Source organism: Anolis carolinensis, chromosome 6 (assembly GCF_035594765.1).
Source record: "Anolis carolinensis isolate JA03-04 chromosome 6, rAnoCar3.1.pri, whole genome shotgun sequence".
Lineage (NCBI taxonomy): Eukaryota > Metazoa > Chordata > Lepidosauria > Squamata > Dactyloidae > Anolis > Anolis carolinensis.
Genome location: NC_085846.1, coordinates 113,866,327 through 113,890,561, shown reverse-complemented (window position 1 = coordinate 113,890,561; position 24,235 = coordinate 113,866,327). Strand labels below are relative to the sequence as shown.

Genomic DNA, 24,235 nt, shown 5'->3' with positions numbered 1-24,235 from the left:
AAGGTTTTGGTGGTGGTTCCATAGATGACCGCAGAAGCCTATTCTTGATCTGCATGTTCTTTCATAGTGAGGACATCAATTTCCATCAACTGCTTACAGGGGCCAAGATTCCCAGGAAGAATTCAAAGCAACCCACTTTTGCTAATGCAGTTCAAGACCATGTTGAGCAACCTTGGCTTGCATAACCTGAATCAGCTCTGTGCATCATGCAACTACCAGAGGTGATCCGCCCACTTTCAGATTAATGGGTTAAGGTAGATGTGCCTCATAACCATGGTATCTAGAACAAGTATGGACTATAAGGTAACCAACTATACATGTTGCTGTGCCTACACATGGCAAGGTCTCCTTCATTATCACAAGAATAGCTACTGTATATATTCATGTATAAGTCAAACTCAAGTATCACTCAAGGGCAGGTTTTGGGGTCAAAACTAAGGATTTTGATATTGTATTGTTGAAGACTTTCATGGTCGGAATAACTGAGTTGCTGTGAGTTTCTCAGGTTGTATGGTCATGTTCCAGGTGCATTCTCTCCTGACGTTTCACCTGCATCTGTGGCTGGCATCTTCAGAGGATCTGATGGAGGATCTGAAGCAAGGGGAGTGTGTGTATGTGTGTGTATACACCCTGGAGTCATATATGCACACATATACACACATACACATACCTATGGAATGTGAGAGGAAAAACCCTTGTCTGGGCACAAGATGGCACAAATCATTGAGCTGGGTGGCCCTTAAGTACAATTGAATTATTTTGACTTGATGCCAAAACAAATAATGAAATCTAATGCGCCAAATGGCTATGTGTGTGTGTAAAGAAATCCTTGCAAAGTTGCTTGCAAAAGATCTCTGCAAAAAGGGAGCTGATCTTTTGCAGAGGCAAGCCACGCCTTAAACAATGTATCGGTTTGCTGGCAGATGGCTGGGTTTGTCAGTTGGGAATCTGAGCTTGCAGGGAGAGCACAAAAAAAGACAGGCTCTCTAGCTACGGTCAAGTAGCAGTTTAAATATGCTATGCTGGATATATTGAATGCTGATTGATTAGTTATTGATCCTATGCAACTACAAGGACATTGTACGATTGCTGAACTGTTTACTTAACTTCAACTCAACAAGTAAAGTTCCTTTGTTCTTTCAATTCCTCTGCCTGGTCTGAGTCTTTTGCACATGGTGTTAACTAGACGCTGCTGGTTCCACTATACATACTTGCTAACAAAATCTTCCATGAGATGACAAACCAACAAAAAAGGCTCAACCTTCCCAATGATAAGCACAAGTTTTCTTTATTTTTCAGCCAGTCACTTATGCAGTCATGACACCATATTTACATGCACATGACACAAAATACCATGTCAAAGATAGTTAAGAAATAACTAGGAACATGTTCTGCTTGCTTCTTCTAACTGAAGTGGAAATATTTCCAGACTATTCTTAGAGCCCTTTTGGTTCGTGAAGGTCAAAATAGATCATAACTAATAGATTATGTGAACTGAAATAGATTTGTTTCTTTACATATAAAACAGAGTAGGTGTCTACACTGTAGAATCAATGCGGTTTGAAACCACTTTAACTGCCATGATACAATGCTGTTGAAAAAGGCGCAAACTTGGGCCCTCCAGGTGTTTTGGACTTCAACTCCCACAATTCCTAACAGCCTACCGGCTGTTAGGAATTGTGGGAGTTGAAGTCCAAAACACCCGGAGGGCCCAAGTTTGACCATGACTGCCGTAGAATCATGAAAGTTGTGGTTTTACCTATGCTACTAACTCAGTTTAACACCACTTTAACTATTTTTATCATGTCAGAAGCGAATTGTGGAAAGTTGCTTCAGGTGTGAGAGAATCAGCTGTCTTCAAAAGCATCACCTGGATGTGTTAACATCCTGCATGGGAAGCTAGGGCTGACAGATGGGAGCTCACCTCATCTCGCAGATTTGAACCACGAACCTTCAAGTCAGAGGTTCAGCTGGCACAAGGGTTTAACCCATTGCAAAACCGCCTTAACTACCATGCTTCAATGCTATGGGATCCTGGGATTTGCAGTTTTCCAAAATCTTTAATCTTTTCCGCCAACGAGTGGTGATATCTCATCAACTCCTAGGATTCCATAGCATCCAGCCATGGCAACTAAAACACATTCACTCTGCAATGTAGATGCATCCTTAGTTTCTTCTTGGAGCTAGCAGTGGATAATTTCAGCAATTTCCTTCCAGCTGCAAGAAGGTCTATGGAAACCACACAATATTCAAAGGCCATTCGCAACTTGGGAATTATTCTGCACACAATTGACATGTGGCTATTTTGCATGGAAAGCAGCATTTTCTGCACAGGAAAACAGCGTGTATAAAATAATATTTTATGTGCAAATTAGACATTTACAAATTTTGTGCAGAATAAGTCCTCAATTACAAAAAATTTGGAAGTAATAATTCTGCATTGAAATATCATATTCCTTACAGAAAACACTGTCGAGTATGCAGAAAATACTGAATTTTGCACAAAAACACCACATGCAAATTTTGCACAGAATGAGTCCTGAAGTACGAAGATGTTTCCATGGTCTTTTTTTTTCTTTTCTAGAATTTGGTCCTCAGACTGAAACTCAAGACATTTTCTCCACCGGCGCCTCTGATCAATACTCATTTCCGACTCCGCTCTCAGGGACATTATCCTTCTGTGCTCATCTGTTTTAGGAAAAGACACATCCTTTGAATAGAGATATTGAAATCTGAAATGCTGTCAATCTCTAGCCCACATTTACTGAAAAATAAAAACCATTTTTATCCCTCCCATTTTGCAACAGATCTAAAAGTCGAGAAAGAACAGGAGACAGAAATATGGAAAGAAAACTCTAATGACTTATAAAAACATTTGGAAAGAACTGCTTGTTGTTTACAAAGAGTCTATAATACTGATATTTTCTCTTTTTAAAAAAACTTCAGAAATTGGGGTTTTTTTCCCCATTATCTTCCTGTCTCGATTCGCCTTTATTTTGGTTTCATCTCCACTCTGGAGTCATCTGCATCGAGGTCATATTCTTCTACCTGGCCGCTGGTCCAGACTTTCATCCGGTCGGTGACATCGCTGCTCCTGGGAGCAAGGATGAAGTCGTAGATGAGAGCAGCACTGGCTCCGCCGAGTAATGGGCCAACCCAGAAGATCTGAAACGGGAGATCGAAGAATCAGCACATTTGATAAAGCTGTCAATGGATAAAACAGGGATGGGAAAACATGGGCCTTCCAGATGTTTTGGACAACCGGAAGGCTGTTAGGAATGGTGGGAGTTGAAGTCCAAAACACCTGGAGGGCCCAAGTTTGCCCATGCCTGCGATAAAGAATTATCACCCATTCCCACCCATTACAACAATTGAATGGAATGGAATAAATAGAGTATGTCATGTTCATAAATACTGCAGTATTAATCATAATTTGCATTATACAGGCAGTCCCCAAGTTATGAACAAGATACGTTCTGTAGGTTTGTTCTTAAGTTTAATTAGTATGCAAGTTACAACAGGTATATTTTTATGTTTAACTCCATACATGCACGCACATGTGTGTATCAAAGTTTTGTCTCTTGTGTCATAAAAAGGTTATGAATGAACATACGAGGGCTATCCAGAAAGTAGATTACGCTTTGGAATGAAAAATGAACGAAGTATAGGAGAAAACATTTACCATATGCAGTTGAAAGCCAAACCCAAATACCACTTCTCAACATAGTCCCCATTGAAATCTTGGCAATTCTCATAGCAATAAAAGAGTTTGGAAAGTCCTTCCCCACCAAGCTTTGCCGCTTGGCTTGCGTCCTCAACCAGGCAGGCATCCCTTCCTACAGCTATGCATGGGAATGTGCACAACTTTCCCCCACGCTCATCCTGGATTGCTCTTCTAAGATTTAGCAAGAAGTACACCTTTCCTGTCCCAAAAAACGGTCGCAATAACCTTCCTTGCAAACATTTGCAAAACAGAAGAGCAAGTGCCTAGATTTCAATGGGGACTATGTTGAGAAGTGGTATTTGGGTCTGGCTTTCAACTGCATATGGTAAATGTTTTCTCCTATACTTTGTTCATTTTTAATTCCAAAACGTAATCTACTTTCTGAATAGCCCTCGTATAACAGCAGAAGTTGCTACAGATCATAGTCTGAAATCTCCTCTACACAAAACTACCATTCAACATAGTCAGCATCAATTTCTATACATTTTTGCCAACCTAGGCATCAAAACCATTTTGGAAAAATTCCCGGTTTTGCTTTGTGATTCATGATTTTAAAGGTATTTTAACGTCACTCAAGTCATTAAATCTGAAATCATGTAGGTTGTCTTTCAGAGGTTCATACAGGTAAAAATAAGGGGCCCAATCAGGGCTGTAGAGTGGGCAAGGCACTATTGACCAGCCCATTTTGGCAGTTTTCTGGGTTGTGAAAAACGACATGTGTGGGTTTTCAGTGTTTTGAGACACACAAGGTGTTGTTATTGTTGATTTTCTGCAACATGGTGCCACAATCAGCAGCAAAACCTATATAACCACGCTTGAGAAACTTAAGGAGGCAATAAAAATGAAGAGATTACTAAAAGATGTTTGTTCCATCAAGTTTCGTCATGATAATGTATGTGATGAAGTATGTATTCTGTGCTAGGCATAGCGTTTCCACTCTCTTGCTATTTGTACGCAAGCATGGTTTCAGTTTTACAGCAGTGTATGGCCCAAGACAATTCACTTTCCAATATGACCCAGGGAAGCCAAAAGATTGGATACCCCTAATTTAGTGACTTGACTGCTGTTGGAACATGGAATTAGTTGAAAAGTGGAGCACAGTTTTTGTTTTAGCTTGCAACTGCAAGGCTAAACACTAGATGGTGCCAATTTAACTTAGAGAGAGAAAACCCACTGTGCCAAAAAAGCAGCAGCGGAGGTCAAAAAAGCAAAGCAAGGTGCAAATATGTACAACATGGCTATGATATAGATCTGTCAAAACAACTAAACATTAAAAAAGAGTGAAAGAAAGTCAGGGGATGTCTGTAATGCTCTATCCATTTATGGATGAACTAGTTGCAACATATAAGAGTTGGCCAAAACAGATCTTGGTGGAGCCATAATGAGGACTTCCTTGAGCTTTGAATTTATATCTTTTTCACCCACAGGGAGATTTATTTATTTAATTTGATTGATATCCTAATTTTCTCCCAGTATAGGACCTGAATCAGGCATGGGCAAACTTGGGCCCTCCAGGTGTTTTGGACTTCAACTCCCACAATTCCTAACAGCCAGTAGCCCATGCCTGAGCTAAAGATCTGCAACTTAGTTATATAACTAAGTAGTGCATGTAGAATTCTGTCCATTAGCTCAAAACAGATAAAAACACTTTGAAACATTATATATTAAAAACAGCACATGCATAAGATATCCTTCTACTCCAATGAGGCGAGAAGTCTGCTTAAATCAGAAGGTCTTTGGGGAACTAAGTTGTTCCCATTCTGATTAACAATGACCTAAATCCCATTGTTAGTCGTCTCGAGACTAGACCTAGTAGTGTTAATTAAACCTATGTGGTTCACTTTATGGGTTGTCTGTAATCAGGACAAACAGCTCGACAAATTCATTCTAATTTAGACTGAGGATCCTGTCCAATCTGCCCGTTTCGGTGTTAGGTTTTCGGACCTACCCAGTGATGGGTAAAATCGTTGGCGACCAAAGCTGAACCGAAAGATCTGGCAGGGTTAATTCCACAGCCGGTGTAGTCAATCTGTAGGAGGCAAGAAGAAAGAGAATTAGTGAAAATTCGCTCAAGAAAAATGAGGAATGCTTCTTTCACACTTGCAAATTGATTGTTAGCTAGTATCCAGAAGAGAAATGCAGGAAATTATATGATAGAATTATAGAATCCTAGAGTTGGAAGAGACCTCATCGGCCATCCAGTCCAAGCCCATTCTACCAAGAAGCAGAAAAACCACATTCAAAGCACACCCGACAAATGGTCATCCAGCCTCTGTTTAAAGGCCTTCAAAGAAGGAGCTTCTACTACACTCCAAGGCAGAGAGTTCCACTGCTGAACGGCTGTCACAGTGAGGACGTTCTTTCTAATATTTATTTATTTATTTATTTACAACATTTATATCCTGCTCTTCTCACCCCAAAGGGGACTAAGAGCGGCTTACAAATCAAATGTACATACAATATATTATTAGCATAGCACAATATAAGCAATAAATCACTATATTGTACTATATCACAGCTCGGGCTGTGGCGCAGGCTGGAGAGCAGCTGCAATGAATCACTGCAATGAATCACTCTGACCAGGAGGTCATGAGTTCGAGGCCCGCTCGGAGCCTATGTTTGTCTTGTCTTTGTTCTATGTTAAAAAGGCATTGAATGTTTGCCTATATGTGTAATGTGATCCGTCCTGAGTCCCCTTCGGGGTGAGAAGGGCGGAATATAAATGCTGTAAATAAATAAATAAATAAATGGTAATATTATTAGTAATATTACATTTAATATACAATATATAATTAGTACAGTAGAGTCTCACTTATCCAAGCCTCGCTTATCCAAGCCATTTTTGTAGTCAATGTTTTCAATATATCGTGATATTTTGGTGCTAAATTCATAAATACAGTAATTACAACATAACATTACTGCGTATTGAACTACTTTTTCTGTCAAATTTGTTGTATAGCATGATGTTTTGGTGCTTAATTTGTAAAATCATAACCTAATTTGATGTTTAATAGGCTTTTCCTTAATCCATCCTTATTATGCAAGATATTCGCTTATCCAAGCTTCTGCCGGCCCGTTTAGCTTGGATAAGTGAGATTCTACTGTATTATTATATTGTATTATTATTATTAGTATAATATTGTATTACATGATAATATTATTATCAATATTATAAGTATATACAATATATTACATAATTATAAATTATTGTATATTGTGTGTGTGTGTGTGTGTATAAAATATTCAGGTGGAATCTCCTGTTTCCTGTAGTTTAGAGCAGAACAATGGCTTCAAACTACAGGAAAGGAGATTCCACCTGAACATTAGGAAAAACTTCCTAACTGTGAGAGCCGTTCAGTGAGAGTGTGGTGGAGGCTCCTTCTTTGGAGGCTTTTAAGCAGAGGCTGGATGGCCATCTGTCGGGGGTGCTTTGAATGCGATTTCCTGCTTCTTGGCAGGAGGTTGGATTGGATGGTCCATGAGGTCTCTTCCAACTCTATCATTCTATGATTTTATGATTCTATGAAGCTATTGTTCTGCATCCTAGTCTCCAGGACAGCAGAAAACAAGCTTGCTTCCTCCTCCCTATGACTTCCCTTCACATGGCTATCATGTCTCCTCTCAGCCTTCTCTTCTGCTGGCTAAACATGCCCAGCTCTTTAAGCCGCTCCTCATAGGGCTTGTTCTCCAGACCCTTGATCATTTTAGTCGCCCTCCTCTGGACGCTTTCCAGCTTGTCGACATCTCCCTTCAATTGCGGTGCCCAGAACTGAACACAGTGTGATTCCAGGTGTGGTCTGACCAAGGCAGAATAGAGGTGTAGCATGTTGCATTGTCTGGAGCTCTGTCTGTCTTCTAACTTTTCATAATATGGGAATCTGTGACTTGGTCTCCCAGAGAGAGCCTATACTTACTGCGAGAAGATGTCCCAGGGCTACAGAAAGTCCAATGGCCAGTGGGGCTGATCCAGTGACGTCGGTCCTCCTCCTGTCCGTGGTGGCCAAAACACAGAGAACCAGTTGCAGGGTGGCAATGATCTCAATGCCAAGGCCCTGTCCTGAATTGATTCCTCCCGCCAGCTGGAAAGAGAGAGACAAAGGCAAGGTAAATCATTTCCTTCTGAAACAGCCAAACAAAAGAGAAGTCCAGTCTCTAAAGATCTCACAAATTCCAACATTATCCATCCATGTTTTAGGCTGAACAAAATGAGGAAGGCTGTTAGGAATTGTGGGAGCTGAAGTCCAAAACACCTGGTGAGAGGCTAAAGTTTGCCTATGCCTGCTCTAGAGGCTAGGACATGGAATAATGTATTCAAATTGCAGGAAAATAGATTCCATTAGTAAGAACTTACTGGTGGTTAGAGCTGTTCATCAATGGAATATGTTGCCTTGGGATGTGGTGGAGTCTCCTACTTTGGAAACTTTTAAAGAGAGACTGAATGGCCATCGGTTGGGAGGGCTTAGACTGTGGATTCTTGCATGGCAGAATGGGGTTGGACTGGTCTTTTCCGACTCTATGCTCCAATCGTTTTAAAGGATTACATTATATATTGGGTTGCTGTGAGTTTTTTGGGCTGTATGGTCATGTTCCAGTAGCATTCTTTCCTGATATTTCGCCTGCCTCTGTGGCTACTACTTATCGGTTCTGACTATGTTTTTATTGTATTCTATATGCCTCATGATTTTATATGTGTACATGATTTAAATGCATCTATGTTATTGTGTTTTATTGTGTATTAATGGGTTTGGTCCCCATGTGAGCCACGCCAAGTCCCTTTGGGGAGATGGAGTGGGATATAAGAATAAAGTTATTATTATAAGTTATTATACTGGCACCCTCAGAGGTCCTATTGGCAGTGAAGCAAGTTGTTGTTGTTGTGTGTGTGTGTGTGTGTGTGTGTGTGATGTCCACAGATATATTTCTCCCACCCTGGACATTCCATAGATAGATAGATAGATGATAGATAGATAGATACACACACACACACACACACACACACACACACACACACATATATATATATATATATATATATATATATATATATATATATATATACACACATACATGCACATACACACACACACACACACTCCACTTGCCATTAGCCATAGATGCAGGTGAAACATTAGGAGAGAATGCTACTGGAGCATGGCCATACAACCTGAAAAACTCACAGCAACTCAGTGATTATGGTCATGAAAGCCTTTGATAACACATCATATATTAATTAATATTCAGTTTTATTAGTTTTGGGACCTCCAAATGAAAAAGAAAAAAAGAAAATGTGAATTTCAAGTTATTACATTGTAAGATTACAGCAACAAGGCTGTGCAAAATTTACTCTCCTTTTGGCACAGGAAACAGTGTTTTCTGTACAAGAAGAAAAACAGTATTTTCTGTGCTGAAAAAAAAATGAATATTTCATTAGTTCTGGATTCCTCTTATCGGGGTTTTCTGACATTTGAGAGACATAATCATGTTTATAAATATTATTTGTGTTAGGATTTTCTGTGTTAGGGAACACTCCCAAAATACAGCAGAGCATCCATAAATACAAAAGCAGCATATTTATAGTTGAGCATTCAGCTCACAGCAAGCAGAGTGTGAAGTGCCATGTGGCTGTAAAGAATTTAGAGCTTAGGAGGCAAAGATCCAGAGTTCAGTCTTTACAGTTACGAAAGGTTTATTTACAAAAATAATAACTACATAAGAGTCCCCGATGGCGTAGTAGACTAAAGTCTTGTGACTTGAAGGTTGGGTTGCTGACCTGAAAGCTGCCAGGTTCGAATCCCACCCGGGGAGAGTGCGGATGAGCTCCCTCTATCAGCTCCAGCTCCATGCGGAGACATGAGAGAAGCCTCCCACAAGGATGGTAAAGACATTCCAGGCGTCCCCTGGGCAACGTCCTTGCAGATGGCCAATTCTCTCACTCCAGAAGCGACTCAAGTTGCTCCTGACACGAAAAAAAAACCCTACATTTGGTAAAGAATTGGGTCTGAGCTACACTAACAAAGCTGATCTCTTCTAAGGTTCAAAAGAGGGAAAAATCACCAAGCACACATCTCTCCTTACACACAAGCAGAGAGAGATCATAGTTTAGAGGAGAATAATGTGTTTGACAGGAGGGAGGTGATACCTCACCGAATGATGGAAAGAGAATGTTTACAAAAAAGTAAGCGACTCCTTTTGAAGCGTACTAGTGAATAGTTTTCTCATGAGAGAAAGAGTTTTCTCATGAAAGAAAGACCTTGGATTTCCCTTAAATGCCTGGTCCCTCTCTGCTATGGCAGAGGTGGCAACATTGCAATTCGAGAAAGAAAGATCTTTGCTCCGTGTTCCTGTATATTCTTGCAGCTGTGGATTTTGTTCAAGTTCCAGCCTTGTTTTGTCTTGGAATCCAGTTGAATGTTCCAGTAACTTTGCCATTTAGATTTCTATTACAGTAATATAACAATATACCCAATTGAGGGAGAATCTGCAGAATTAGAAAAGAACCAAACCAGAAAGGACTGGAAGGAAGTCAATGCCATTTTTACAAAAAAAAAAATCCCTCTTTTTGGTCATTATTATTATTATTATTATTATTTTCTATTACAGTGGAGTCTCTCTTATCCAACACTCACGTATCCAACGTTCTGGATTATCCAACGCATTTTTGTAGTCAATGTTTTCAATATACCATGATATTTTGGTGCTAAATTAGTAAATACAGTAATTACTACATTGCATTAATGTGTAATGAACTACTTTTTCTGTCAAATTTGTTATATAACATGATGTTTTTGTGCTTAATTTGTAAACTCATAACCTAATTTGACGTTTAATAGACTTTTCCTTAATCCCTTTTTATTATCCAACATAATCGCTTATCCAACATTCTGCCGGGGTGTTTATGTTGGATAAGTGAGACTCTATTGTATATTTATAATCTTATATTATCTGCTTAGAACTGGATATGAAGCTTCTTCTACACAGCTGTATAAAATGCACACTGAAGTGGATTATAGGGCAGTGTGGACTCAAGATAATCCAGTTCAAAGCAGATAATATAAGATTATAAATGGGTAATACAGCTGTGTGGAAGGGTCTTGAGTCTACACTGCCATATAATCCAGTTCAAATCAGATAATCTGTATTCTGCCGGCCCGTTTATGTTGGATAAGTGAGACTCTACTGTACTTCTATTTTTCACTATTTGTTAATTGTTTTTCTTTTTATATTTTTTTCTCCCCTCTCCTTTTTTTATAGTTCTCCCTCTTCCCTTCTTCACTACTTCTCTTTTTTCTTTTTTTTCTCTTCACTTTCTATTCAATAATTGTTCTCACTCTTTTGATGTATTCTATTTCTATATATGTTGATAAAAATATTTTTTTAAAAAAAAAAGATTTCTATTACCTTGGACTACTTTGGAGTTTAATTCTGGATTCTAGTCTTGTTTCCTGTGGTTCCAGTTTGTCCCATGCCTTGGAACTGAATCTTGTTTGGATTATTCTTGATGCTTTTCGTGGAACTGTGTTTGATACCTGGTTTGGACTTTGTTATTTGAATGACTTTCCTAGACTCTTGCTTCAAGATTTTTAAGTACACAGCTCTTGTGGATTTAAACCCATTTTATTGACTCTGAACTTTATTTGCTTGTGCTTATTTATCACCATCAATAAACAGCTTGTTTGCTTATATTCTGGGGCTCCAGTGTGGTTTCAAGGTGCCTATGCAGCCTAGGGATGCAACAGTGTCCCAGTGAATATCAGGCCCAGGCTGTGGCGCAGGCTGGTGAGCAGCCAGCTGCAGCTAGCTGCAACAAATCACACTGACCAAGAGGTCATGAGTTCGAAGCCAGCTCAGAGCCTATGTTTGTCTCTGTCTTTGTTCTATGTTAAGGCGTTGAATGTTTGCCTTATATGTGTAATGTGATCCGCCTTGAGTCCCCTTCGGGGTGAGAAGGGCGGAAGATAAATACTGTAAATAAATAAATAATAAATAAAGATCATATTTGACCAGCTCTTACTCCTCCAAAAGGGAAAGCCAAGAAGCCTATGATCTCAGCTATCTGGGAAAAAAAAGCATCCTCATCCAAATCTGTTTGCTGATAACATAAAATCACGAAACAAGCCATCCAGAAAGGAGCAACAAGTGTTGTGTCTTCCACCAATACATCGCACCAGAAAAAGAAGGCAAGAAAATGTGTTAATTGGAAACCAGGAGTTTGTTTTCAAAGTCTAAGAAAGGTCGCCTGTATCCAAAGGGATTAAAAAGGAGCCGTGAGGATCTAAACTTCATTTTCTGCACCAAAGGAATCGGGGGAACTTTAAACATTCTGGTCACGCCGAGCCATTCCTACTCCAAAGAAGTGGGCTTATAATCAGGAATGATTGATAGATGAATGAACGGACACATACACAAACACGTACAACTTTTCTCCATGCTTTTCAATGCCGTGAACAGCGACAAAGAGAAAACTATGATAGTCCTCCACTTTGGGTACACCCTGTTCTAACACTTAAAAAGCTGGAATAAAACAAATCAACATGTTTTGCAGACAAAATGAGAGCGCAAAAGTGTTTGGGTAGACTACACTGCCATTAATCTGCCGGCTGTTAGGAATTGTGAGAGTTGAAGTCCAAAACACCTGGAGGGCCCAAGTTTGCCCATGCCTGGTCTACACTGACTATATAATGCAGATTCAAAATGCATTATGTGGTAGTGTAGATCCAGCTTATGAAGCCCAAAACGCATGCAAAGATGGGCAGAACGCCTCGGGGAAAAGCTGACCTAGATTGCAACAAATGAAAAGAAGGAGTCTTCTCTATTTCCTAAGAGATGCTCTTCATTAAAAATAAAAAGTCATTGATGTTATGCACAGAAAACAAGTGCACGAGGGAGATGGCCAAGTTAGAGCCTTTTTCTCTTTGATGCTGAGTTTGTGCATTGGTTTTAACAAGGAGGAGGATTTATCAAAGTGCATCTCCACTGTGGAATTAATGCAGTTTGACACCACTTTAAACTACCCACTCTGTGCAATGGAATTCTTAGAATTCAGAAAGGCATCAGGCCTCTTTGGCATAGAAGGTAAATCTTTTGCAAGTCATTGTGGTTTAATAAAATAATAATAATAAAACTTTATTTATATTTATTTATATTTGTATCTCCTCAGGGGACTCAAGGCAGTTTCCAACATGATTAAAAAAATACACATAATAAACAAAACCATACAACAATTTAAAATAATACAAGTAGTAAATATAAATACACAACATACGATCCAAACAATGAACAATAAAACTAGTAACAAAACTCCCTTTGAGTAGTGTGAAACACTATGTCGCTGAAGGCTTTCATGGACAAAATCACTGGGTTGCTGTGAGTTTTCTGTGCTGTATGGCAAAGTTCCAGAAGCATTCTTTCCTGGTGTTTCTCTCCTGCAGGAAGCAGCCAGGCCTTGAAGCTGCAAGGCCATTCAGTGCTAATCAAGGTGGCCAATGGCAACATTCACATTTGTCTCAAACAGACAAGAGTGCTTTCTCCCACCCTGGTCATTCCACAGATATATAAACCCCACTTGCCTAGTTTCCAAAAGACCTCACAACCTCCGAGGATGCCTGCCATAGATGTGGGTGAAACGTCAGGAGAGAATGCTTCTGGAACATGGCCATACAGCCCGGAAAACACACAGCAACCCAGTCTCAAACATGATTAATTATATAATCTAATGCACCTTTATTTACACAAACAGTTTTCCAGCTTTTACATTGGCCCCAATCCCAAAATTTCAAGTAGGAATGCTGGTAATGGAGAGCATATTATCCATTGAAGATACTTCTTTGCTTTCTGCCTCTTGTAAACAAAGGGACCGAAACAGGAAACAGGAAATTAAGAGTGGATCAAGGTAAACCGGGTGACGTTCTTCCCCAGTGGCAACATACTTTTCTACATTTTTTTTTAAAAAGATTATCAAGTAAGGAGAATTGTTTTCCCCTGCATGAACATGGCAATAAGAATGATGCTGTTTCATGGTTACACAAGATAATACCATAGCATGCCAATGTGCTCCTTCCTTATTAAACTGCCTTTGGCTAGGCTCATGTGGGTAGAATAGGAATTTGTAACATTTGGGACTCATGGGTTTGTCGGTGTTCATATCCACTTCTTCCCATGCCATGCATGGAGGAAGGTTTATGAAAAATTGAACCCAACACATAGGACTTTCAGTGATTTTTCAGTTATATTCCAACTTTGGATGCATCTACACCAGTGGTTCCCAAAACTTTTTTGACCAGGGACCAAATAATAATAATAATAATAATAATAATAATAATAATAATAATAATAATAATAACAACAACAACAACAAAACAACAACAACAACAACAAAGTTCTGGAACACAACACACCAGACATCACAGTTGTGGAAAAGAAAAAGGTTTGGATCATTGATGTCGCCATCCAAAGTGACAGTCGCATTGATGAAAAACAACAGGAAAAACTCAGCCGCTATCAGGACCTCAAGATTGAACTTCAAAGACTCTGGCAGAAACCAGTGAAGGTGGTCCTGGTGGTGATGGGCACACTGGGTGCCGTGCCAAAAGATCTCAGCCGGCATTTGGATACAATAGACATTGACAAAATCACGACCTGCCAACTGCAAAAGGCCACCCTGCTGGGATCTGCACGTATCATCCGAAAATAAATCACACAGTCCTAGACACTTGGGAAGCGTTCGACTTGTGATTTTGTGATACGAAATCCAGCATATCTATCTTGTTTGCTGTGTCATAATAAAATAATAATAATAATAATAATAATAATAATAATAATAATAATAATAATAATAATAACAACTTTATTTTTATATCCCGCCCCATCTCCCCGAGGGGATTCGGGGCGGCTCACATGGGGCTAAGCCCAACAACATACAATAAAATACAGTGGTATAAAATACACAGTATAAAATTCACGGTATAAAATGCAACAATATAAAATACATAATAATCACAGCAGATTAATATATCAACTATACAGCACAGCTTCACAGAATAAAGAGCATGGCCAGGGACCACTCTCCAACATTAGCACCAAAAGGGTTATGAATAAGTTTTTGATCAACTTTAGATTTGGTTTGATTATTTGGGATGCTGATTCAGAAAATTGCATTGGATAGACCACATCAGCTCTAGTTTCTGAAACAGAACATATGCCATCCAGTAGTCACCATCTGCTCGCCCACAGAAGACCATATTTAATAATAATAATAATAATAATAAGAAGAAGAAGAAGAAGAAGAAGAAGGAGAAGGAGAAGAAGAAGAAGAAGAAGTTTATTTGTATCCCATCACCATCTCCTCCAGAGGGGACTCGGAGCGTCTCTAGAGCTGATGTGGATGTCCAATGCAGTTTTCTGAATCATCATCCCACATAACTCCAGGAACAGGCCTAAAAACGAAGATATTAAGCTGCCTCTGCTTCCAGTTGCCACATTGAACGGCTGCACTCAGGAGGAGGAGGAGAAGCGGCAGTCAGGAGGCTTGTTGTCATACCTTTTGTGAGTAGTCAGCCTCTCCCCTTCCAACATCCCCATTGCCTTGGCACTATATAAAGTTTTCACGAGACCAGTCACTTTCATTGCAATGATATAGTAAAAGTGAGGCCGTGGACCATATTTTAGTCCTTGGGAACCACTGGTGGTCCATGGACCACAGGTTGGGAACCACCGATCTACACTGTAGAATGAATGATGTTTGACACCACTTTGACTGCCAAGACTCAATGCTATGGAATTCTGGGCTTATATGTTAGTGAAGAACTAGAACTCTTTGGCAAAGCAGGCTGAAGACGTTGCAAAACTACAATTCCTGGTAAGACTACAACTCCCATGATTCGATGGCACTTAAAGTAATGTCAAAGTGTGTTCGTTCTACAATGTAGATCAGGCATGGGCAAACTTGGGCCCTCCAGGTGTTTTGGACTTCAACTCTCACAATTCCTAACAGCCTACCGGCTGTTAGGAATTGTGGGAGTTGAAGTCCAAAACACCTGGAGGGCCCAAGTTTGCCCATGCCTGATCTACATTGTAGAATGTAGATCATGTCTGATGTAGATGCACCCTTAGGACTTCTTTTATGTAGAGGAGGGCCCCAAAAGAAGAGTTATGGTGTTTAATATAGGAGTATAGAAAAACAGCCTAGTCAACCCAGAGACAGACAGTAAATATCTGGATTTCTGCAGGCGCCTCATTCAGCAATGCCAAAAAGAGCTATTAGATCTGTGAACAGTCTCATTAAATGTGTGCTATTGTCTCTTCACTGTGGGAATGCTTCATTCCTGGCTTGAGAGAAAGCCACTAAAGAAATAAATCAAGAGGTTTCTTGAATAAAAGGGTGCAAATGAAGATGGTTTGCAATAAAGTTTGCATTATTTATTGAATGCTAAATCTACTATCTGTGCCATCTCCATGGAGCTGGCTTTCGGGATGCTTTACTGCATAGTTTGCTCATAGCATTTTTGCCAGTGAAATTCAAAGCTAAGGATTAAAGCAATACAAAGTTTCTCATCCTCAAAATAACTGATATCTCAATATAGATAGATACTAGATAGATAGATAGATAGATAGATAGATAGATAGATAGATAGATAGATAGACACCAAAACACCTCACTGAGACATGGCCAACCACCTTGAGATTTTTCAGATTGTGTGATTTTCGTGTTAAAAAATTCTGCAAAAAATGAGGTTTTCTACAAAAAAAAAAGTATAACTTTTCACAATCACATTGTGTATACATGGCACTGTTATCCGTCAAAGATTGTTCTTTGTCTGGAACCAACAGTGTATATGGCACAACTGTTTTGTTTCCTATGCAAAACACTTCTTCGCAAGTATTTCCCACAAATGTTTCATATACAAAAGTTGTAAAATCTTTGGAAATGCATACAAAACTTTCATAACACCACCTAGTGAGGACGAAATGTTTGAAGTGATTCATTCTTGTATGCTGGAATGAAATGAGCAAAGATTTGTCCGCCAACAGACAAGAGTTTTTTCTCCCACCTGGACCCTCCATAGATATATAAACCTCCCTTGCTTAGTTTTCCAATATACTTCACAACCTCTGAGAATGCCTGCCATAGATGTGGGAGAAACATCAGGAGAGAATGCTTCTGGAACATGGCCATACAGCCCGGAAAACTCACAACAACCCATTTCTATCCTATTCATTAAAAATGTGGAATACAGTAGAGTCTCACTTATCCAACATAAACGGGCCGGCAGAATGTTGGATAAGCGAATATGTTGGATAATAAGGAGGGATTAAGGAAAAGTCTATTACACATCAAATTCGGTTATGATTTTACAAATTCAGCACCAAAACATCATGTTACACAACAAATTTGACAGAAAAAGTAGTTCAATATGCAGTAATGCTACGTAGTAATTACTGTATTTACGAATTTAGCACCAAAATATCACGGTGTATTGAAAACATTGACTACAACAATGCGTTGGATAATCCAGAACATTGGATAAGCGAGTGTTGGATAAGTGAGACTCTACTGTACCTCCTATTGAGAAAGGGAAAGTGTTTTGCAATAGACCTAACAAACAAAGAAGCGAACAAACCAAGAAAGAGATGAAGGGTGCATTTACACTGTAGAATGAATGCAGTTTGACACCGCATTTCTAAGAGTTGTAATTCAACCTCACGCTGCCCAAGTCTTCAGTCCTCAATAAGGAATAGTAAGCTTCAGAATCATTTCCTGTATGATAGTTGGAATGTATTGATTTCTTCTCTCCTCTCTGTTTCTGCTCTCATTCTGATTGGTTGTGTAGAATGGATACTTTGCAGGTGCATGCCTTTTGTCTTTGACTTCTACATTTACATCTAAATGTGTACTGTGTGTTTTGAACAGAACCGGCCCAAGGTAATTTTCGTAAATCGCCTTACGGTTGAACCGCCTCTGGTTTGGAGATCTCTCTCTGCTTGCGTGTCAGGAGACATGTAGTGCTTGGTGATTTTTGCCTCTCTTTTAAACCCCAGAAGAGATGAAGTTATAGAGTAGTTCTTTACTATTAAGAAATGTAGTTATTATTTTTGTAAATAAACCTTTCGTGATTTTAAAGACAGAACTCTGCATGTTTGCCTCCTAAGCTCTAAATTCTTTACAGCCACGTGGCACTTTATGCTCTGCTTGCTGTGAGCTGAATGCTCAACCATAAGTATCCTGCTTTTGTATTTTTGGGAGTTTTCCCTAACAGAAAATCCCAATATTATTAATAATAATAATAATAATAATAATAATAATAATAATAATAAAACTTTATTTCTATTCCACCCTATCCCCCCGAAGGGACTCAGGGCGGATTCTAACAAACAATGGTATACATTAAAATGCCTTCATAAAACAGATAGATGTTGGCATAAAATCCCAACATATGAAAACAGCGTTAAAAACCTAACATTAAATTAAACCTAATACCAGTGAACTGAAAATAACATTGATAAATTAAACCAATATAGTCAGACAGAAGAAGGACTAAGAAGGACTTATGGTTGTGTATGTCGCCAACTGGATGCCTTACATGTGATTTAAGGATAAAACATGCTTCATGGAGGTTCCTCTATTCTTATTTGAATTTTTTTTTGTCAGGTTGAGATGGGGCCTTATATAACATGTATGTCACATAACAATGTCTTTAGTAAAGCCGAAGTAGCTCAGAAACTATACAATTTTAAAATATACAAAAATACATATATATACAAAATATAAATATTAAAATAGAATTAAATATTATCATTATTAAAACAAATAAGTCAAAATCACATAAAATTAATTAAGTATAAAACTGTTGATCACAATTTGTTAGGTTCATAGTTTATATACTATTACTTATATATTAAGAGATCAGAGCATGAGCAAATGATGTTTTGGGGAGGTCAAGGCAGGGGGTCAGAATTGAGTGCTTGGTTAAGTATAGTATAATTAAATCCATGCTATGTGAATTAACTAAGTAAATTATACTTAATATACTTCTGATATAGAATATTGGTTGCTGTTTCCTGCACAGAAAAAGATGCATGGAAAGTCAAATTTCATAAAAATTAGTCCCAAACTGAGAATAGTGTTCAAAAATGCAAAGTCAATGAAAACTTTGATGCTGTTACTCATTGCTTCCTGTATGAATGAAATGAGAAAATAATTACATCCCGAACACATGGCAAGGTTTTCCAGACCTTACATGGCTGGTGAGGTCTGGAAAAACTCAAAGCCAACAGATGGCAAGTTTTGTTCCAACATTTTCATCACGGCTTGCCAGTGCTTGTATCTTTCATGGCTTCTTGGTAACCTGTCTGTTGGGGTTTTTTGTATTTACAAGTCTTTTCTGAGTTATGGTGACTCTAAGGCGAACCTATCATGGGTTTTCTGAGGCTGAGAGTGTGTTATTTGCCCAGAATTCCCAAATGGGTTTTCATGGCTGAGCAAGGATTCAGAACGTGTTCTTCAGTTGCAGTCCAACACACAAACCACTATGCCATGCTGGAACCTATATGGCAGACCTATAATATAAATTAAATACAAACAGAAACCGAGCCAAATGCCATGAGCTCATTGTATTTTTTCTGTTCATATTCCTGCAGTAACTTTGCCAGCTTCTTCCTCTGGATGCCCAAACTGATCAACTAAGATTTCATGTTATTCCAATGGTAGGAATTGAGAAATGTTATTAGGAGCAGAATTATTCTGAGAGTCAGTGAACTCTTCCCCTGCTTTAGCTATATCCCCGATGCACTCCTAAAAAGAAACAAGAACTGAAATGGATCACTTCTAAAACCAAATGTCATCCCTAAGGATACAGCATCACTAAAATGAAGTGAGTCTGTATATGGGGATTCACCATCACTGGGACTTTACACCCCTATTGAATTCAAATTTGCCATGATACACTAAATCAGTGGTTCTCAATCTGTGGGTCTCCATGTGTTTTGGCCCACAACTCCCAGAAATCCCAACCAGTTTACCAGCTGTTGGGATTTCTGTGAGTTGAAGGCCAAAACATCTGGGGACACACAGATTGAGAACCACTGCCCTAAATGATCAGAATTGTGTGTGTTATTGGGATGAAGGATTTCATTTGGCTACAAAAATGCCATCGTTAACACAACAACATTGGTGGACTTTCCGACCCTATTATTTTCCTATTCTTGGCATTAAGGCCATTCCTTTTTTTTTGCCATTTCACTGAGAGATGGCAATGAGAAAGAGGGATGAAAATGTTGTCTCCCATTTCTGCAAATGCCAAGGGATACTTAGGTGCCATTCTATTTCTGAGCTATGACCCTAACATTGGGTGCATCTACATCAGGCATGGGCAAACTTGCTTGCTTAATGCATTCTTGCTTGGCCTAATAAAGGCACCATTGTTTTGTGGGATTTAGACATTGTCACATTTTACTGAACGGCCAGCAAGGATATCCCTAGATATGTTTTCTTTTGCTGTTGTTGTTGGGAGACAGTCCTTCACAGAAAGATCAGCTGGTGGTTTGGCTCCATTAGCAGTGTTTGCCTTGCTTTGGCATCTTTAGGAGCCAAACCTTTTGAGTGCCCAGGTTCACAATCCTTCCTTCTAACTTCTGGCTGGGAACCAAAGTCTTTTTGACTCAATTTATTGAGGTTTGGTTCCTTCCTTCTTCTTTCCTTCCTGACCTGTGCAATCATTCCAGCGGTCATTTTGGAAGACCACAGCAAACAAGTGTTTAAGAGACATCCACACCTTTTCCCTCTCCATTCCCAGCATTGTTGGCTCATGTTGCTAAGCAAAGTTATTTTGCTCACAAGTTCAAGAAGTTTCTTCTTAAATTACACCTGACAATGATGCCCGTCCCCTCGATCGTAGGTTGTTGTGACTGTCACTTATTATTTTTAGTTGTAAGGTTTTTAATTTGTTTAATAATGTCTTTATTATGCTGCTTATGTAATGTATGTTGTTTGTAGTTATTGTTGGAAACCGCCCTGAGTCCCTTTAGGGAGATAGAGCAGTATATAAATAAACTTTTACTTTTACTTACTTACTTACTTTTGGATAGGAGAGTCATCAGGGCTAAAGTCACTTGGTCTAAGGCACCATCTACACTGCCATATAAAATCCAGATTATCTGCTTTGAATTGAATGATAGGGCAGTGTCGACTCATATAATCCAATTCAAGCAGATGTGGATTTGATAATTTGGATTATATGACAGTGTAGAAGGGGTGTAAGTAACCTTGAGAAAAGCTAACCTTGTTACCATGAAAACCTTGAATCCCATAACTAGAAGACTTGTGACATCCAGAGTCAGCTCTCCATATCCATGGATTCTCCATCCATGGATTCAGCAATATTATATCAAGGACACCACTTTACTACACCGTTGGCTCTAATGGAGCTTCGGTATCCACAGATTTGGGTATCAGCAGGAGATCCTTAACCCAAACCACAGCAGATACTGATATTCCACTGTATTTAAATACTAAAAGAAACTTTTTTCTATATTATATCACACTGATTAATGGAACAGTATAGTGTTGCACACAGTATGGCTTCCAAGTCAGCAGATGGCAAAAACACTGGATTTTGTGTTGTGCTGTGAGGCAAACAGCAGCCAGGCTTTGAAGCTGCAAGGCTATACAATGCTAATGAAGGTGGCCAATTGCGACATTCACTCAAACAGACACGAGTTCTTTCTCCCATCCTGCACATTCTACAGATAAATGAACCTCACTTGCCTAGTTTCCAACAGACCTCTCAACCTCTGAGGATGCCTGCCATAGATGTGGGCAAAACATCAGGAGAGAATGCTTCTGGAACATGTCCATACAGCCCAGAAAACTCACAGCAATTCTGGATTTTACTCCAAACTTTGGAGCTCCCTTCCTGGGTAGTGAGCTAAAACAATTCAGTTAAAATATAGTAAATAAGTGAAAAACTGTTGAAAAAAAATTGCCGAAATTATGCAGCACTTTTTTGGCCTGTTCTTAAAAACTCTCTGTTTTAGAATAAAACGGTTTTAGCCTGCCTCCTGGGAAGAGAGTTCCAACATTTGGTCTAAAATTGGTGCAAAAGTCACTCTGCTCTATTATTTTCTGGAAGAGATTGCAAATGTCGTGCCTCATTTTTTAAACTAGGGGACAAATAGTAGTCAATATTGTTGACATCCCTGTTACATCTTTGGGATTTTTTTTGCTATTATTAATTGCCACCAAAGTGATGCCAACCAACAATGACCCTATGAATGAGAATCTTCCATTGGTCTTCAATAGCTTCGTTCAGGAGTTGCAGCTCATGGTCATGGCGCTAAGTTTTTAAAACTGCAATGAGAAGGACCGTATTGACACATCTGCATTGTGATCTTTCTCTTTTTCTTACTGCCATCCACTTTGCAAAGTATTATCACCTTTTCCAACAACAAATCACATTGTCTCACAATACATCCTACTCATGAGAGACTTGGTTTGCCAACTTCAAAATATCTACATGAACCAAATTAATTGAATGGTCCGTTCACACAGATTGTGACAGGTGTTGGCAAACCCCAAGCTAATACGTTGTGTATTTTTCCCCATGCTGTGTTTAGCTTCCTCGTATCTCTTCCTTTACGACAAATCCCTTCTAGGCTTTGTAAACTTCCTTCTCTTTTTTTCTGCCAGTGTAAAACAATAACTGGCATCCTACCCATTCTCATGGAGAGTCTTTCTCTTTTCCCAACCTTCACTCCAACTATATGCCAGATGTCGACAAGTGTGTGTCTGTTTGACCATCTGATGAGGTCCTGAGTAATAGACCTGGAAAGCAACAAGTCTTATTACTGAGGCCCCTTCTACACTGCCATATAAAATCCAAATTATCTGCCTTGAACTGGATTATATGGCAGTGTAGAAGGGGCCTGGGAGAAGTGCCCACGGCCAGGATACATTTAGTTGTTGTTTTGCCATCAAATCAGCTTCAACACATCGTGACCCCATGGATGATCTCCATTAACCCTGCTCACCAATGCCCCATCTACACTGCCATATAACACAGTTCAAACTGCATTATATGGCAGTGTAGACAGGGCCCAAGGGTCCTGTTTGGGTCTTGCAAATTTAGGGACATGGACTTCTTACAATATTTATATGGTGCACCTTACCCAGTCTACTTTTACAACCTCTCTGTTTTAATCCATGTTTTTATTAGTTCTTGTCATTTGTTTTTATTGGCTAATGTTTAAATTTTTATAATTGTGCATGTCTTTTGTCTATTGTTGTGTTTTATATTGCTATTGTTTTTATTCGGGCTTGGCCCCATGTAAGCTGCCCTGAGTCCCCTTTGGGGAGATAGAGGCGGGGTATAAAAATAAAGTTGTTGTTGTTGTTGTTGTTGTTGTTATTATTATTATTATTATTATTATTATTATTATTATTATTATTATTATTGGTGAATCAATCCACCTGTAATGGTGGGCCGGGCTGTGGTGTAGCTGGTTAGTAGCCAGCTGCAATAAATCACTACTGACCAAGAGATCATGAGATTGAAGACCAGGTTGGAGTGAACTCCAAACCATTTAATATCCTAGCTCGCTGTTGGTGTAAGCAGCTCGGAAGACAGTTACATCTGTCGAGTAGAAAATTTAGGTACCACTTTATGTGAGAGGCTAATTTAAGTAATTTGTGACACCATAAAAACTTCCAGCAGCATGTGGAAAGGAATGAGGAAGTACTCCATCAAAGGACTCAGTGTCACAATAATAATAATAATAATAATAATAATAATAATAATAATAATAATAACAACAACAACTTTATTTATACCCCACCACCATCTCCCCACGGGGACTCGGGGCGGCTCACATGGGGCAAGGCCCGACTAGCACAATTTACAAAAACAACAGCATAAATACATTGAACAGTATTTAAAAAATAAAACACAGTAAGACAATAAAACAAGAGTTAATACAGCAGTAACAAGTGGATGATGAAGTGGCAATTGAGCTGGAATCGGGGCTACCCTCATGAAGCTGGAAAATGTTAAATTGCCTCTGTGTCTGTCTATATGTCATATGTCTAATGGCATTGAATGTTTGCCATGTAGATGTGCATTGTGATCCACCCTGAGTCCTTTTTGGGGTGAGAAGAGTGGAATATAAATACTGTAAATAAATAAATAAAATAATAATGCAACTTCCCTCTTTCTATAGAGTCACAGAGTTGGAAGATACCCCAAAGGCCATCCAGTCCAACCCTATTCTGAACATGTAGGAACACACAATCAAAACACTCCCAACAGATGACAATCCAGCCCGAGAAGGAGACTCCACTGAACTCCCAGGTAGCCTATTCCCTCTCCAAACAATGTCAACTATCAGTACGTTCTTCCTAATGCTTAGGTGGGATCCATCTCTCCATATCCTAGTCTCTAGAGCTGCAGAAATCAAGCTTTCCCCTTTCTCCATATGCTATCCATTCAAATATTTAACCATGGCTTTCATGTCCCCTCTCAACCT

General features: G+C 39.1%; 1 protein-coding gene across 2 annotated transcripts in view; it reads right to left on the bottom strand.

The window, feature by feature from the left end:
- Positions 1-1,269: 1,269 nt before the first annotated feature.
- aqp1 (aquaporin 1 (Colton blood group)) overlaps positions 1,270-24,235 on the bottom strand; it is a 34,472-nt gene continuing 11,506 nt past the window's right edge. Inside the window, exons 2-5 of one of the 2 annotated variants that reach the window (XM_062958258.1) lie at positions 7,639-7,803; positions 5,673-5,753; positions 3,049-3,165; positions 1,270-2,688 (exon numbers count right to left, since the gene is read on the bottom strand). In XM_062958258.1, coding sequence (XP_062814328.1) covers positions 2,671-2,688; positions 3,049-3,165; positions 5,673-5,753; positions 7,639-7,803 — 381 coding nt within the window. In that variant the 3' untranslated portion in view covers positions 1,270-2,670. Of the gene's footprint in view, positions 3,166-5,672; positions 5,754-7,638; positions 7,804-24,235 lie in introns of both variants that reach the window. The other variant, XM_062958257.1, reaches the window with a different exon arrangement.